This window comes from Neophocaena asiaeorientalis, unplaced genomic scaffold (assembly GCF_003031525.2).
Source record: "Neophocaena asiaeorientalis asiaeorientalis breed wild unplaced genomic scaffold, Neophocaena_asiaeorientalis_V1.1 scaffold550, whole genome shotgun sequence".
NCBI lineage: Eukaryota > Metazoa > Chordata > Mammalia > Artiodactyla > Phocoenidae > Neophocaena > Neophocaena asiaeorientalis.
This window is the reverse complement of record NW_020173396.1, coordinates 759,097-775,971: the sequence shown is the minus strand read 5'-3', so window position 1 is coordinate 775,971 and position 16,875 is coordinate 759,097. Positions and strand designations below refer to the sequence as shown.

The 16,875-nt window shown below is 36.8% G+C and overlaps 1 protein-coding gene across 2 annotated transcripts in view; it reads left to right on the top strand.

Annotated features, from left to right (window-relative positions):
- ARB2A (ARB2 cotranscriptional regulator A) overlaps nucleotides 1–16,875 on the top strand; it is a 431,289-nt gene that overhangs the window by 283,943 nt on the left and 130,471 nt on the right. For both annotated transcript variants that reach the window (XM_024746976.1, XM_024746975.1), the window contains one exon: nucleotides 1,446–1,530. In XM_024746976.1, the coding sequence (XP_024602744.1) occupies nucleotides 1,446–1,530 (85 nt within the window). The remainder of the gene's footprint in view (nucleotides 1–1,445; nucleotides 1,531–16,875) is intronic.

Here is a 16,875-nt window from a genome sequence, read left to right as displayed (position 1 = left end):
CCCTTACATTGTATAATTTTGCATTCAGCTGCTAATTAAGATTAGGAGTGAAAATTATAGAATATATATCCACTTTAAACCCTCAAGCTTTTATAATACATGAAGATAGTAATATTTTATCCATTTTAAATGTAAAAAGAGAGAAAGCAAAGCAGTTAAGAACATTACTAGATGTTGTGTTTGTTTTCATGGTTTTTTTTTTCCACACAGTTCAATAGTTTCATTGATCTACTGTTTCTTACAAAAATCTGCCATGCTTTGTGAACTTCACTTTCTAATCTCATACAGCAACCCTTCCTTTATGTTATTCCTGCTCTCCCTGGTCCCAGAACAGTAGGGTTGCCTTGACAAATCTATTCAAAAGCCGTTCCTCGGCCTTTATTGGTGGGGACTGGGGCCTTTGAAATTCTCTCCTCACTGCAACACAGCTGACATCTTCTTCCAGACAGAATGAATTAAGGAAATACAATAAGACACTTGATCTACCAGTCAAGGATCTTTCCACAGTGAGGACGGATTCCATGGTACACAACCAGGACAGCAAGCATCTAAAAATACACAATACATGCTTGTTTACCAGAATAGCAATCAGCGATTTTTCCAATATGATTGATAGGATGATTTCTTATAAAATAAAATCTGTCTGGAAATTCATTGTGTTTGTGTGTGTGTCTGTCTGCATGTGTGTGTGTGTGTGTGTGTGTGTGCGCGCGTGTATGTTGGAAATTTTTTTAAAGCCATATGAGGTTAATCACATTTTTAAAGCCAGACTTCAAATACACACTTAAAATGTATGGAAGGAATATAGATTATTTTTATTTTATCTGTCTGAGTTGTAAATCATCATTATCTTAGAGGTTTATCCTTAATATTGAAGCCTTTGTGTCCTCAGACACACAGCTACAATTCACCAGGTTGTGTTTCTTTTGAACTGTTTGATACAGCCTTCATTGAACCAAGTTGAAGTAAAAATTGAATGATAGTAGATTTATATGGGCCAGATTTTGAGGAGTAATTGCAAAATTTATTTCCTCTAGTATTACAAAGACAAAGAATATAGTTTTAAAATATCACTATTCTTTCACATGTTCAAATTAATATTTATTTCCATCTAAAAGTTAAAAATAGATATCCTTTTCAATTTCTTTTAATTAAAATCCTAGCCCTCTCTTATGAGTATATTGCATCATAGTTCACAGAAGGTTACATGTCTTCTTAATATCAGGACAGATAACTTGCTGAATTGTAGAAGATGAACTCTTTTCCAGTCCTATTGGTCATGAATAATTACTGACTATTTACATAAGAGAATTTTTTACAGAGTATGGAAAATAGAGTATACTTATAGTGGTTGATTGTATAGGATAACTTAATCTCTACAGCCTAACAAGTTGGTCTTGCCTTAAATTATGTTTCAACAGAACATTGTCTCTATTACATTGCAGAACTGTTGTAATTGGGTCTCTAGCTCAGAGCCGTTGGACACATCAGTGGAGTCCATGCTGCCTGACTGTCCCCGAGTCTCAGCAGGTATGTGTTTGATGAGAGATGTATAGAGTGCTTTTTATTAAGGTGAAAAAATATGCTAATGAAATGTGGAATTCTATTTTGTGAATTAAGCATGTTGTTCTGCCTTGAATCTTTGAATGAATTATTGGTAACATACAGCATGGGTCTGACCTACTACCAGAAGTGCATTAAGTAGCTGAAGATGCTTACCATCAAACTCCGTAAAGATGAATAGGTGAAACAACGTGAGAGTAATTTAGACAGTTGCTGTTGAAGCTTAGGGAGATTAGATGTACATAAATGGAAAATTAGGACAAGGAAAATTAGGCAGGATCTCAGAGTATTTGTCTCTGATTGATTACCAATTCAGTGATCCAATAGGCAGTCAAGACTGTGAGTTCAGAGAAGAGACATTGCTGTGGCCTAGAGTCTAGAGAAGTTTTTCATGTAAAAGATTTTGGCTGGACCTTGTGTGTTAGATAGGACTTGGATTATAGGAGGACATGCAGGGTGGTATTCTAGGCAAAAGAAACAGAGCAGTATAAGGAGTAAGGGCTGGAACGTTTCAGAAGACTCATAGGGGGCAAAGACAAGACTGGCCTGTCCACTGAAAGAAAAGACGTAGCGGGGTGAGCACCTGAGGAAGCAGGCGAGCTCCAGACAGTTGAAGAGTGGCATTGATTTCCATCCTAAAAGGTGGATTACTTTAGTCTCTAATCTCTAGGTAAGAGGAAGGAGTGACATTTTTCATTACTTTCTGATTTTGGCTTTCACAATTTTGATAGTAAACACAAACTGAGCAGTGGTGTCTGGTTATGTTACAGAACAGAAATGGGTTTGCTTTGGTCATAGATGCCAGAGAATGAGTAGAAGTTTTGAACATGAACTACCTCATATAACAACCATAAGAGATAGCTAATCGCTAAGCAAAGTTGCGTACATGTTTACATATTTGAAGGAAATAATTTGGAGAACAGTTCAACTACTAGGTAAAGAACTTTTATTATAATTAAATTTCACCATCATTAATACCTAAACTTAAACTTGAACTGAGCTTCACTATCATTATAACTAAACCTTTCAGGTCTGTCAATCAGGGTTCAGTCAGAGCAACAGACTACTAGGTGATATATATGCTACAGTGTGTGTGTGTGTGTGTGTGTGTGTGTGTGTGTGTGTGTGTGTGTGGTGTACATTAATTACAATATATTGTCTTTATTATCAGTGATTATGTTCTATAAAGTCTCTGAGAACACTGAATTAGTGAATACTGAATCATCACTCCTAGGGAAAATACAGGGTTAGGTTCCTGCAAGCTTCTGGTCACATTTTCATTGACCAATCAATATATAACTTTGTTTTATGTGTGTTTCAGTTTAAAGACGCCTTATTTAATATATATTGTTGATTCACTAACATTGAATTCACAGTCAACAGCATTGTAACTCATGCCCTAATGGGACTTATTTTCTCCATAAGACACATCACTGTCTTAACACTTCAGCGCTATACTTGGACGCCATTTCGGAGAACAAAATCACCAACAAAAGCACAAAAATGTGAAAAACATGGCACTAAATAGTCTGCGAAAAGGACACTTGTTTACAGTACAAGAACTGGAACAAGAAGGCGAAGCATGGCCTTGTTTCACCTTAGTTAGGAATGTGTGTGTTGAGCAACTCAAATTTTTTACCACGCTGCACACGTGCATATCCACAAATGACCACAAAAGCACCATGAGTATTGATTTGGGGGTTTACAAATAAATTTTGATAAGTAGGTGAATTCAGAAATATGGAATTCACAAATAATGAGGATTGACTATGTATAGTAAAGGATTTATTACAGAGATTTGACCTGGGATTTGATCAGAGCTGGTTACGCAGTCTCTATAAGAATGTCGACTTGGCAAGCGATGCTGGAGCTTAGTCTACAGAGCAGACAGTTGTTAAGGGAAGATGTTATGTAAAGGGGTGGAGAGCAAGAATGAGCTGGAACCCATAAGCATGAGCTGGAGCCCATGAAGATGGACTTAAACCCATGTCAGTTCTTGTGGCTTCTGTCCTTGGTGGTGTGGGTGTCCTTTAGAAGCCAGTGCCCTTTGTCCTGGTAACCACTGCCTTGTGCCACCAAGTGAACCAGCAGATAAACAGCGTGTGTGAGCCTGAAATTGTTGCTGCTTCACTTTAACTCTCCAAATTTCCCACAGAAGTCTCCCTTTTGTACCATTCTAACTAGAGACACACAGATTGAAAAGGAATTCTGGGAAATGTAGTTCAGCCTAGCCAAATTGCCACATTACAGAGCCTCCACAGTTCACCCCTTGTCAACTTGGCACTCGTATACATCTCCTTAAACCAGAAAATCTCCAAACGAAGACATTAATGAAGTCTTGCTTCCACCTAACATGATACAACTATCCCGTGTACAATCGAAAACACACTGAAAAGGAGGATACAAAGCCCATTTTTTGTCCTTGGCTGATAGTTCATTCTTCTCATCTTTGGTATCCTGTAGTTTAAATACTGAGAGATAAAGCTAATTACTATTGACACATCTTACATGAGATGTTAAGGGAATAAGAGAGAAGAAAACAAAAATATTTAGTATATATATTCATATCAAAATGAGGAAATACTCATAACTATTACATTCCTCATTTTTGCAACTGGTCATGTAGTTGTAGCTGGTATGTATAACTACCTTCATTCCATATTCTCTTTGCTTTCAGCAAGCACCTCAACTGGTCATGGTCTCTTGCCTGGTGGGATGACCTGTATCTTCATTCCTGAAGGGTCAGGGCTATTAGCAATCCTGCCTGACTTACATTATTGTAGTTTTCTATTGACACGAATCACAGAAAACATTAACAGATGACCTAGAGAATTTCCTGCACTACAAACACTCCTATTTACCCCCATTGTGTAGTAGCAACTCAGTTTTTCCTTAGTAATCAGGATCAATCACCCTAGCCAATATAGTAACACTCTCTGTTGCTTGTTAATCCAGTGGTATAAGGATTCCAAAGTGGCAAGATGGCAGTTTCAGCTTTCAGTTCAGTGGAATCATTCACCTCATGGAAGCATTCCTCCGTATGGAACCTTTAGACCAACAGAGCCTAAAGTCATGGGAATGGGAAGCAGTAGTTTTGCTAGTAGATTACTAAGGGTGATGAGAAGAGAATCCAGCCCCATTTCTACTCCTCATTCCTAGATCTGGGAGAAACATCACAGTGTATTAAAGGCTGATGTAGAGCACATAACGCACCTGGGAGGACATTGTCTCAGCTCTACAAGGTATTGTCACCTAACCAGGCACCGTAACTGTTCAAAAAGTCATTCCACCATTCTGTCAAGCCTACTGCTTAAGGATAGTGGGGAGCATGGTAATACCAGTGAATGCTGGCAGATCTCAGGCTCTTGCTTGTTCTCTTGCTTGCTCCCTCTGATGGAAGCCAGCTGCCACGTTGTGAGCTGTTCATGCAGAGGCCTATGTGGTAAGGAATCGGTGTCTCTGGCTGAGAGCCAGTGAGGATCTGAAGGCTGCCAACAGCCGCGAGAGTGACCTTGGAAAAGGATCCCCTCCCAGTTGAACCTTGAGATGACTGCAACCTTAGCCAACACCTTGACTGTGGCCTTGTGAGAGGCCCTGAGCTAGTCATCCAGCTAAGCCACACCTCAGGTGCTGGGGCTGATAAATGTGTTTTGTTTTGAGCACATTTTGGAGAATTTTGGAGACGACTTGTTCCACATCGGTAGATAATTAATACAACAGGCTTACTTCAACTCTGGTGGTCGCTCAAGCCTAAGCAGAAAGAAACCTTAACTTTTTTTGAGACTAAAGCTTTGTAAGGTTCTTCTTTTCTCTGATACCTTAGGGTTTAAGAGCAACTCTTTCAAAAAAAGGCACTAAAATGCTCTTTGAAGGCAATTTATTCCTACCCTTTCTCTTCCACTACCTCATTAGACTTTGTGGTACAGTTTACCAAAGATAAGATATTGTTTCTTCTTTATCACACTCATTTGATCCTATACTAAGTCGTTAGCTCTTCTCTGAGCTTATACTTAAGCTTATACCATTCAGCTCTTCTCTGACCAACTTTTTCGTAGAACAGAACTTGCTACTTTCTGTAACCTTCTATTTCCTGTGGGTGTTTATTCCAACAAATTTGGCTTAAATCAGAAGGAGATTTCATGTATACTCCGCAGCATACACAGTTGTCCCCCACTTTATGAAAGCTTACTTTATGCCACTTCACTTTTATGAAAGACCTGCATTAGTACCTGTTTTCATTAACAGAAGGAAATCCAAAGAGGATTTTTACTTTTAGGAAGAAAGGCGAAAGCAAAGATAGCATTCAGCATTTGTTTTCAGGGAGCCGTTACAGAGGCAGCAAGTACCCTGAGCTGCAAGAGTGGCACCACTAAGCTCCTTCTCGGGGAACTACACTCTGCATCTCAACATCAAGTTGCCATAGCTTAACTGCGCATGTAAACATCCGTGCCTTATCTCGATTTATTTTGGGCATCCACTAGCAAGAGTGCCCTAAGGTAGTTGCTTCTTCACTTTACATCATTTTGGCTTACGAAAGGTTTCACAGGAGTTACTCTACTTTCAGATAGTAGGGGAAACCTGCATCCATTTATTCCTCAAATATTTATTGAGCAATTATTATGTTCCAGGTACTGTTCTGGAAGCTGGGGACATAGCAGTGAACAATAGCTTATAATGACTTTTTTTCCCCCAAAAAAACTGTTTCCTGGCCCTCTGCCAGTGGGTAGTTTGCCCCTTTTGAATCTGGCATCAACACTAGGTTGCATCAATTGAGAGAACAGTTAGGGCCAGTACCCCCAGCATTTTCCATGCCTACTTATAAAAATTGAACAGGTTTTCAATCAAAATCAGCGATTTCCCTCAAAGAGTCCTAAAAAAATGTTGAACATTTTTTATGACATGATCAACATTATTATGACATGATAAAAATGGAATTTTAAAGATTAATTTAGTAAATGAATAAAAAACAGGAGCAAGAAGCCGGAGGCAGTAGACTCAGCAGGATGTGACAATAAAGCCAGTATATGTGGTTGATGGTGTGAATTGGAGTGGTGGCAGTGGGAACAGAGAGGATAGGAGAGCTGTAACAAATATGACTTGGGAATAATCTACGCTCCTTGATGATAAACAGATTGAATGTGGAAGCTAAGGGGAGGGAGAAGACAATGATAAGCTCCGATGAAAAGTAACTGGGATAATGAAAATGTCATTACCAGAAGTACAGGGGAGCTGGAGGGGGAAATCAATTATGGGCAAGAAATGATGAAATTGTTTTATGACCTACTTAATTGAGATAATGATATTTGAGGTGATGGCAGGAAATTCAAGTAGAAATGGCAAATGTTGTTTAAGTACCTTTGAAAGACTTGAAATTCTCTGATTAATAACCCTGTTACTATAATTTAAACTGTTAAGATTATTTGAAATTTTCTATGTGTACTGACCACAGGTTAGTAATGGATGTCCAGACTATCTGTTCAATTTAGTGAAGGCTTTTTTTTTCTAGATTTCTAAATTACGAAGTTTTTTTTCTTGTTATGCTTTGCTTTTTATCTTTTGACTGACGTTTCATGGTCAAAGCAATGAAATTACCTGTAAAAACACATACTCATTTAATATTGAATTTTTTCCTTTATTACTAAATATGTTTCCCTTTACCCCCAAAATAGATCTAATGCTCATAAAATCTCTATTTTATGAATGTTGTTTACCTGTGCATATATATTTTAAAAGCAGGTATAATAAAATTTTTTAATTGTACTTAAAATACACTGATAATTATTTTCAGTACAGTCACATTGTTTTTATTTTTCTTTTGAAAGCAAATGTAATACTTGACAACTCCACACTTAAGAATTGTCAGCATTATATCTTATATTGTACTCAAAATGAAGTCTGACTTTTCAGTTATTATAACATATAGTGAACGGTGGATATTTGAGGGATCTTGAATACGTGCCAAGTGACTGGTTCCCCCACTTCTTTATATTTTTTAATTGTACTTAAAATACACTGATAATTATTTTCAGTACAGTCACATTGTTTTTATTTTTCTTTTGAAAGCAAATGTAATACTTGACAACTCCACACTTAAGAATTGTCAGCATTATATCTTATATTGTACTCAAAATGAAGTCTGACTTTTCAGTTATTATAACATATAGTGAACGGTGGATATTTGAGGGATCTTGAATACGTGCCAAGTGACTGGTTCCCCCCCTTTTTTATTTTTTTTTTTTCTTTTTTTTTTTTTCCCACTTCTTTATTTTAATAGTATTTCGTACTAGTGAAAATCGGCGCATTGAAAACATGTTATTCAGAGAAACATATAATAGGTTAATAGGATATATGTTTATTGTATAGCTCACATTTTGGTTGTTTATGTTTATTATAAAATGGCAACAGCAAATATCTGCCTCACTTATAGAAATGTTATGAAATGTTACAAGGAAAATTTTTTATTATCTGGAGGGATATTTTAAGTTCATCAAGAGGAAGGCACTGTGAAAATGTAATGTGGCACTATATATTCTCATTAGTCATTTTAGAATTTAAAATTGTCATTTATTTAAAAGCGATTATTGATTATTTTAATCCTGTAGAAATGGAAAAAGCATTTGCAGAAATATTTTCCCTTCTATTTTCTTGTCTCCAATTCTATTTTTAAACAACAAATAACTTAGTTATTCATGTTTTCCTATGTTCTCTGTGACATGGGTAAGGGTCACAAAACCGTAGTCACAGAAAGACAGAAAATATAATGGAGAAATCAAAAGGAAGACTAATAGTCAAAAGAAAAATGTTCAGTAGGACATAGAAATCAGGAGACAAAGCTGAAAGAAACTAGGGTAGCAGTAAAGATGAAATTAGAAATGATCTTATGTGGTGTGTTGCTTCCCCAAAATAGCAAATATAATTTTTAACTGTGTATGAGCAGACATTCTTCTGGGTGAAAGGAAAGCAAAATATAAATGTTTGAAAGCAGACAAGGTTATAGAGCACTGATATCTTCTGACTTCTTACAAGTCTGGACACAGCTTGCTTCGGCTGGCCTATGACTGACAGTCCACTCTTTGCCAGGTGGGTTCTAACTGGGCCTAGGTGTGGATAAGTACTGCTGCTCAGGCCCACATACTTTCAGCGCCATCCGAATGTGCTCCCTCCCTGCCTGTCTGGGTATATGCTTTCAGTCTTTATGCATTCATTCAACAATAATTCAGTGTGGACCAGACATTGCTGCAGATGCCAGGGACATAGCAGTGAATTACAGCAGATAATGGTCCCAACGTGGAGCTTGCATTCTAGTAGGAGATACAGACAGTAATAAACAAGATAAGTAAGGAGAGTATATGTGTAGTGTGTTAGATAGTGGTCATTGGTAGGAGAAATAGAAAACAAGAAGAAAGGACCTGAAGTGTGTCTATGTGGAGGGACAGATTCGAATTTTTAGGAAGGTGGCCAGGGAAGGCCTCTCTGAGAAGATGACACTTCTAGGACATTCCTTCTAGTCCTGATCTTCTTGCGTTTCCCACTGTTAAAGACAGTACATATTTGCCTATCTGACTTTAGAGATCCTTTTCCTAGACTTCAGAGTATCTACTTAGGTCTGAAATCTTCACCCTTATGTCCTCCCTGCAGTCTCTTGTTCTGGGTTCTTGAAAACCTGACCTTCTCATCGGATCCACTTTACCAGTCCTCTAAGGTTTATGGTAACCGTAAAGCATAGTTACCAGAAAGTTATTAAAGTTACTCCACTCTTCCTTAAGCAACACGTACAGAAAAGTATAACATTTGTTTGGCACTCTGGACATAAGCAACCTTGACATAAGAGAAGGTTGCTTATGTCCAGAGTTGAATGGACAGAGCCCCTCCTGGCTGACCTGAAGGGTGAGAGGATGAGTATTTTCACATACCTGTGACCCTTTTGTACCAGGCACACAGGATGGAAAGCTCTTTCCACCTACCATTAAGGAAATACGTGAACCTAGATTCATTAAAACTATGCGGTCTAGATCTCTGATTCCTGTCAATATATTCCCTCCCCAAACTTGTATCCATCTCAGTTTTTCTTGCCTTTGTCATGGCTTGAGATAGCTTTTTCTTTTTTATTTCAGCTTACTTAGAACACTTGATGTAAATCTGTGTAAAATTTAGAAAATTAACAGTATAAATGGTTTAAAAAAAAAGAAGAAAAAAAGGGGAAAAAAAGAACCAAGGTAGATATCTTAGGAGATAAGAATTAAACTTGAAAACTACTGTATTTAGATGATCCTGTCTTATTCTGTATATAGAAAGGGGCCATTAATGGAACCCTAATTTTTCTTTGCTTAAATAATCCAGACTGACTGTTTACACTGACTAAAATACTGAATATTTGCTAAATATTCACTTCACTTTATTGCTGAAAACATATCTTGAGGAAATGACACTAAGGAGTTATATCTTTTCTTTATTAGTGAATAATCACTTCCTTCTAAAGATACCAATGAAAAATGTATCATTCAGAATGTATAGACAAATTGAGTTGCTCAAATTAATTAGGTAATTGAAAATCTATACTTTGCCTTGTAAACAGACTTTAAAATTCAAGACATCTTAGCATATATGATACCGTACCACTTTTGACTACATGTACTGCTCAAGAATTCTAGCACTCCTCTTTCTTCCATTCAAAGGGTATACATTCTAATTCTTTAAGTGGTGTTTTCATTAACTAAATAGCACTTTTCAGGCAGTTTTTGTTCATTACTGTAGCTGTTATTCATAGGTTAGTTTCCCTATTCATTGTTCTGTGCTACCTTATAATTATTAGTTAATATTAGGGATGAGTGTTCTGAAAGTTGACCACTAGAAATTCTTGTGTTTTCAGCGAATTAGTCATTGTAATTAGCTGGAATCAGGTACTTTGGGGAAATAACTGATCAAATACTCATTTAAAATAATCTAACTATATGAATGATATTTATATAGATCACCAATATTTGCCCTGATTATATATATATACTTAATCAGGTCCAATATTATCCTGTGATTTTTGACTTTTCCAGTTTTCCAGTAATCACAGTGAAAAGTAGTCTCACTCCAGAAATCTCACTTTAAAAAAAAATTAAAAATAGCCACCATGTTTTTTACAGCTTTCTGAACCAATTTGTGAAAAATTCGTCAAAGAATTTGGCAGTAAAGGTGGCAACTCTCCTTTTACTGAGCTAACTTTTCCCTTTAAAGATAAAAAGTTTTTAATTATTTTGGAATGCTTTTGGATAAATAACCAAATAATATGAATTTATATTTGTACTTGAAAATTGTTTAAGTTATGAGTTAATTTGTGAGAGAGATTATTTTTACAGTCCCCATAGCAGTGTCTCATGGCTCTTAGTGCTATGTCCCTAGTTGTTAGAAAAGTAAGTCGGGACCAGTGATACCTAAGACAGAGATCTTCGTTCTTTTAAAATAGATATTAAGTATTGATCTCACCTTCCATGGCTGTCTGTGCTTCACTTGTCCTCTTTTTCTCCTTTCCTCTGTCAGCTTTCTGGGTCAGTGCTCTGGATGGCTCTCCCTGGGTCTGTATATTGCTCTCCGACTCTCCCTCTGTCATCTCGTTTAGTCTCTATCTGTGGTTCTTTTCTTATAATTTTTGTCTTCTGTGTCTCCCTGGCTTCATTGTCCCCCACCTAGAGACTCTTTGTTCTGCAGCCTATGGAATCACATCTCCCCCAGCCCACCGTCTCTGCCTGCCCCTTCCTGACCTGTGTGGTTTGCCTGGGTCCACTGCCCTTCACTTCTCTTTGACCAACCGTGTGATATGTGCCTCCCATCTACACCCTCCCTGCCTGCTCTGTCTTGTCACAGACAGATATCAAGTCACCAGCGATAAATCTGTCTGCTGGCAAAAATACCCCCAAAACATACCCCTTCAGAGAAACTGCATTGCTTTCTAGTAGTGATTCAGAACTTCTAAACTAAATATTCTGTGTTACTGAAATGAAAATGCAAAGAGAATATTAGGCACCATAGATAGGTCAAGTATTTACCATTTGTAAAATCCTAACATGTTCTAAGTTGATTATCAGCACTTTAAAGCAGGGATATATTTTTAAAAGATTTTGTCTTACCATAGTTCTTAAAATATAGTCCTTCTTTAAAGGAAAATAGTTTTATTTAATGAAAAATATTTTAAACATAATTTGATCAATGACTTCAGCTTTTAGGTATTAACATTGGTTTAACTGATATATGATATCTAAATATTCTTTGAGAACTGGTACTAGTATTTCCATTCATATTATCTCTATCATAATATCCCCTTCAACCATACATATTTCACCCCAAGTATTCAATATGTTATACCAATAAATAAAGAAATCATGTACCAGCTAGCTTATGCATGTTTTGAATAATCTCATGGTACAATCCTTGACAAAATTCAGTTATTTTACATAATTTCTTAATTTCTAAAGTATTATAGAAGTTACTTGTTTAAAATTTTGGGCAAATAAACATACATATCATTTTAAGCTTTGTATAGCAATGATCTTTATAAACGAGACTTTTGTAAGAGACCCTAAATTGAAATTTTCTAATAAATTTCTAAAATCAGTATTGGCTTAGAGATTCTTTTGTTTTTAGCTAGTTTCAGACATTTTAAAAGACCAAAGTGAAGTTTTTACTTTGAATTTCCTTTTAATAAATTGCCTTCAAAGAAATTGAGTCTTCTTTCCATTTTAATTTGTGTGGCAAAGTAGCCACACCTTTCCTGCTTAGTTTCCAGAAGAATAGTGATTAAATTTAAAATAAGACATTGTTAATTTAAGGCCACAGATACAAGTGATTAAATATAACCAATATGTGGGAAAGCTGTTTGTGGAACTAGATGATATGCAGGTTGAATTTTATAATAAAAAGTATAGTTTTCCATAACCATTGTAGTTTAGATTTTTATAGCACTTCTCTTTTGAAGGAATAATCCCTCAGCATTATTTGGTTTTGCTTTACTTCAGAAATAATATCAAGCATATAAAATCAACACTGGCAGCAAAGCTTAAATTTTAGAAAATCCAAATTTAATTATTTTTACTAATTGATTAGTTGTTGACTTAATTAATTTCCCCTGAAATTAGAGCCTAATCCCATGTCTTACTTCAAACTTGAGTTATTCTTGGTTCTCTTGGGGTAAGAAACTAACTGTAAATATTTATTCCTTAATTGTACAAAGATTTATTGAGTACTTAATATGTACTAGGCACTAGTTTAGACTTTAAAGATTGCCAGAGAGGCTTCCCTGGTGGTGCAGTGGTTGAGAATCCGCCTACCAATGCAGGGGACACGGGTTCGAGCCCTGGTCCTGGAATATCCCACATGCCGCGGAGCAGCTAAGCCCGTGCACCACAACTGCTGAGCCTGCACTCTAGAGCCTGTGAGCCACAACTACTGAAGCCCGCGTGCCTAGAGCCCATGCTCCGCAACAAGAGATGCCACCACAGTGAGAAGCCCGCACACTGCAACGAGGAGTAGCCCCTGCTCTCTGCAACTAGAGAAAGCCCACGCACAGCAACGAAGACCCAACGCAGCCAAAAATAAAATAAATAAATAAGATTGCTAGATATCACTCTTGCCTCTCAAGGAACTCACAGTCTCCTAGGAAAAAAGTCTTTTATCCATTGCAGAGATTCTCTTGGTTCCTAATCACAGGTTGATCATTGAAATAGGTGAGGTGAAGAGAAAGGTTAAGGACTTATGAACTCCTTCAGGACCCAAATGTAACTCTTAGTTCACTAACAGCTCACTTTATTAAATGGTACCCCACTACTATCTAAGAGCTAGTGCATCTTCTCAAAGTGTCCACCTTCCTTCCCTACTATTATAAGACCCTGACTTTTTACTCTAGCTATACGTTTCAAATGAATGTGTTACTTGTCATTTCAAACTCTTTAATGGTATTAAGTCAGCATTTATGAAGAAGAGCTTTGGATTTAACATGATTGTGAGAAATTTGTATCCTCCTAAATGTGTGGAGAATTAATTCTATAATATGGCCAGACGAAGATCTGCAGTCATACTCTGTATAAAATGAGGATAATACTAGTACAGTCTTATTGGGTTATGGTCAGAATTAAGTGAAATAATCCATATGGGACTGTTAAAATAGTACCTGGCATATGGTTACAACTCAATGAATACAGGTGGTCCTCGCTTTGCACCGTTATAATATACACAAATTTCAGTTACCATAGTTTAGTTAAATAACACCAAACCCCCCCAAAACAAGGTTCAGAATTCCAGTTACCACAATATATTAACTATTAGTAATTGCATTAAGTACAACTGTCTATGTAAATAAACAGATGCACATCATGATCAATGACCAATTATATCCCTTTTTTCAAAATCTGTCACTGACCAAACACTGCATATCTGTTATTCAGTTCATACACAGTAGCACTATCTGTTTTTATAAAAATGGATGGTCAGGGGGCTTCCCTGGTGGCACAGTGGTTGAGAGTCCGCCTGCCAAGGCAGGGGACACGGGTTCATGCCCCGGTCCGGGAAGATCCCACATGCTGCAGAGCGGCTAGGCCTGTGAGCCATAGCCGCTGAGCCTGCGCATCCAGAGCCTGTGCTCCGCAACGGGAGAGGCCACAACAGTGAGAGGCCAGCGTACCGCAAAAAAAAAGGATGGTCAGAAGAGAGATCTGGCCAAAGATGAAAGTGAAGCAAACACATGAAATGCTGGAAGTGAAATTGGAAAGCACTGTGACGAAAAGATGAAGATGTCCCAGAGGAAGTGATACTGGCAAAAAAAACCACTTCATATCAAATGAACTCTCAGAGATATTTCATGACATTGGAAGCTTGAAGGGTAAAATGTTGGAAGCTGATCCACACTAGGAGTGTGAAAGTTAGCCAAGGCATAGAAAAGATTTGTTTGAACTGTATCATAAGTTTTATGACAAGAAAGCAAGCACTATTCAAACTACTCTTAATAAGTTTTTTACAAAGAAATAAAGCATCTTAATTCTCATTGTTTCTAATGTTTTAAAGATGAAGTGTAATGTACTAAGTACAAGTAGTCTTACTCTCTTTTTCATTCCCCGACCCTATTCATTTTTAGCTGACAGTAAGAAGACTTTTAATGTTTTGACAAAAAAAAGGTCATGGGACAACCGTAGTTTTTTTTCATTGATTATTATGATCACTTTGCCTGATTTCAGCTTGTATGGTCCTCTGTATAGTCCCACACTACCGTGCAAAGCAAGAACTTCCTGTTATTATTATTAGAAATTATTTTACCCAACAACCAAGTACCATAGTTTTAGAGAAATTGTTCTGTGCTTTTCAGTATTTGAGAGTTAAAAACTTTCTGTCATTTCTCTCCTGCTTCATTCTATTTTCTAGATTATCTAAGTCCTGATTCTAGTTATGTCTCGTCATGAGTCTCAGAGCCTCCCAGTGCATCTTCTACAGAAGTACGGTCTTTAAACTCCTCAATTTTCCTATTCTTCAGCATTCTCCGTATTTCACTCTTCCAATTTACTTAAATTCCACACTGACCCTTTCCCTTTCACTCTCCTTCCTGCTAGTGTCCTATTCTTCCATACTCTCCCTGAAAGCCTATCGGCTCTTTCACACATTGTCTTCCTTTCAAATGACCCCTGCCCTAGAACATATCCTTATGAGAAACTTCTATAAATTCATCAGTTTCTTCCTTGTGTTTCATCTACTTTTCTATCAGTCATAAAAGACAAGTGTCATTCTTGGATTTAAATTACTACAAGAAATTCTACCACTCTATTTGTTTTACTTCAGTTCATAGTTTCTTAGAGAGATTCCAGGGACATTCACAGAGGCCCCAAACTTAATGATGGTAATGGCACCAAAATCAACTAATTTGGAATCTCCTTAACAAAAATAATTCTCACAGCACCTAAAAGAATTGCATCCTATAAACAAAAATTCTGTTCTACTTCTCATTTACTTCTCTTGAGCCCATGTCACATCCTAAATTACTGGTTTCATTGGTCGTAAGCTGTCATTTCTGTTAGGTGTATTTTACTGTACAGTGTAATAGAAAACTTTTTCACTCAACAAGTTGTGTATCTCCTGCTTAAAAGTGTAAGCAGAGTACAAATTTGAATGCAGAAGACGGTGACTGCGCCCTGACTAGAGTAATCAATGCAAGAACATCCTTAAAGCTTTTCTTCTGTAACAAGGGCAAACTCAGCTAAAAAGTTTGTTTAAATCCTGCTTGGCATAACAAGAACCGTTCAACTTTATCTACTTGTGACTATCTTTGAATATACCTGACTCATCACCATAATGCCTTTCAACTCAGCCCTGCTCAACTCAACCACGCTTCCTGCCTTATACAGATATTGTAAATCTTTAAGGCTTCTGGTGAAGGCGGTAGGGTTTTTATACTTAGTATTATTTTATGGCACAGGAAGTTCATTGGTCATGAATATCACAGATCTACAAAATAAAATGGAAAGGTTTTTCTCTCTGTACTCTAAAGCTCTTTGTAGTCTGATTATGTGGGTTGTGTCATATTTGTGTCACGAGCTGTTATTTCTAAGCAGCAATTATATCACAGCAGAGTCATTTTTTACAGTAACAAAAAGAACAGCAACAAAATGAAGTAACAACAACAACAAAAAGTCCTTCATCATCTTAATCTGAAATTAAGAAAATCAGGGAAATTTTATGTTGGCAATATGCTACATTCTAGTTTTTCTCTACGTATTTTATAAGTAAAAGCATGTCGTTATTCACAAATAGCTGTCCTGTCTTATCTCCTTTACAGAACAGTGCTATTTTATGTATTTTGTGAATTTATCTCATAGAGTAATAAATTATTCTTTCCAGTGACTACACTGATGTGACTAACTCTTTTTCCAATTTGTTACAACTTTAATATTCTTACTGTATGTACCTTATCTACACTTACCGAGTTTTCTTAACGGCCTAACTTATCTTCAGTGTCTCACTTTGTCTTTCTTTTAAATTAATTTTTATGGGAGTATAGTTGCTTTACAATGTTGTGTTTCTACTGTACAGCAAGATGAATCAGTTATACAGACACACATAGCCCCTCTTTTTTGGATTTCCTTCCCATTTAGGTCATCACAGTGCATTAAGTAGAGTTCCCTGTGGTATACAGTATGTTCTCATTAGTTATCTGTCTTATACTTAGTAACAATAGTGTATATATGTCAATCCCAATCAACCAGTTCCTCCCACCCCACCCCCTTTCCCCCTTGGTATCCATACATTTGTTCTCTATATCTGTGTCTCTATTTCTGCTTTGCAAATAAG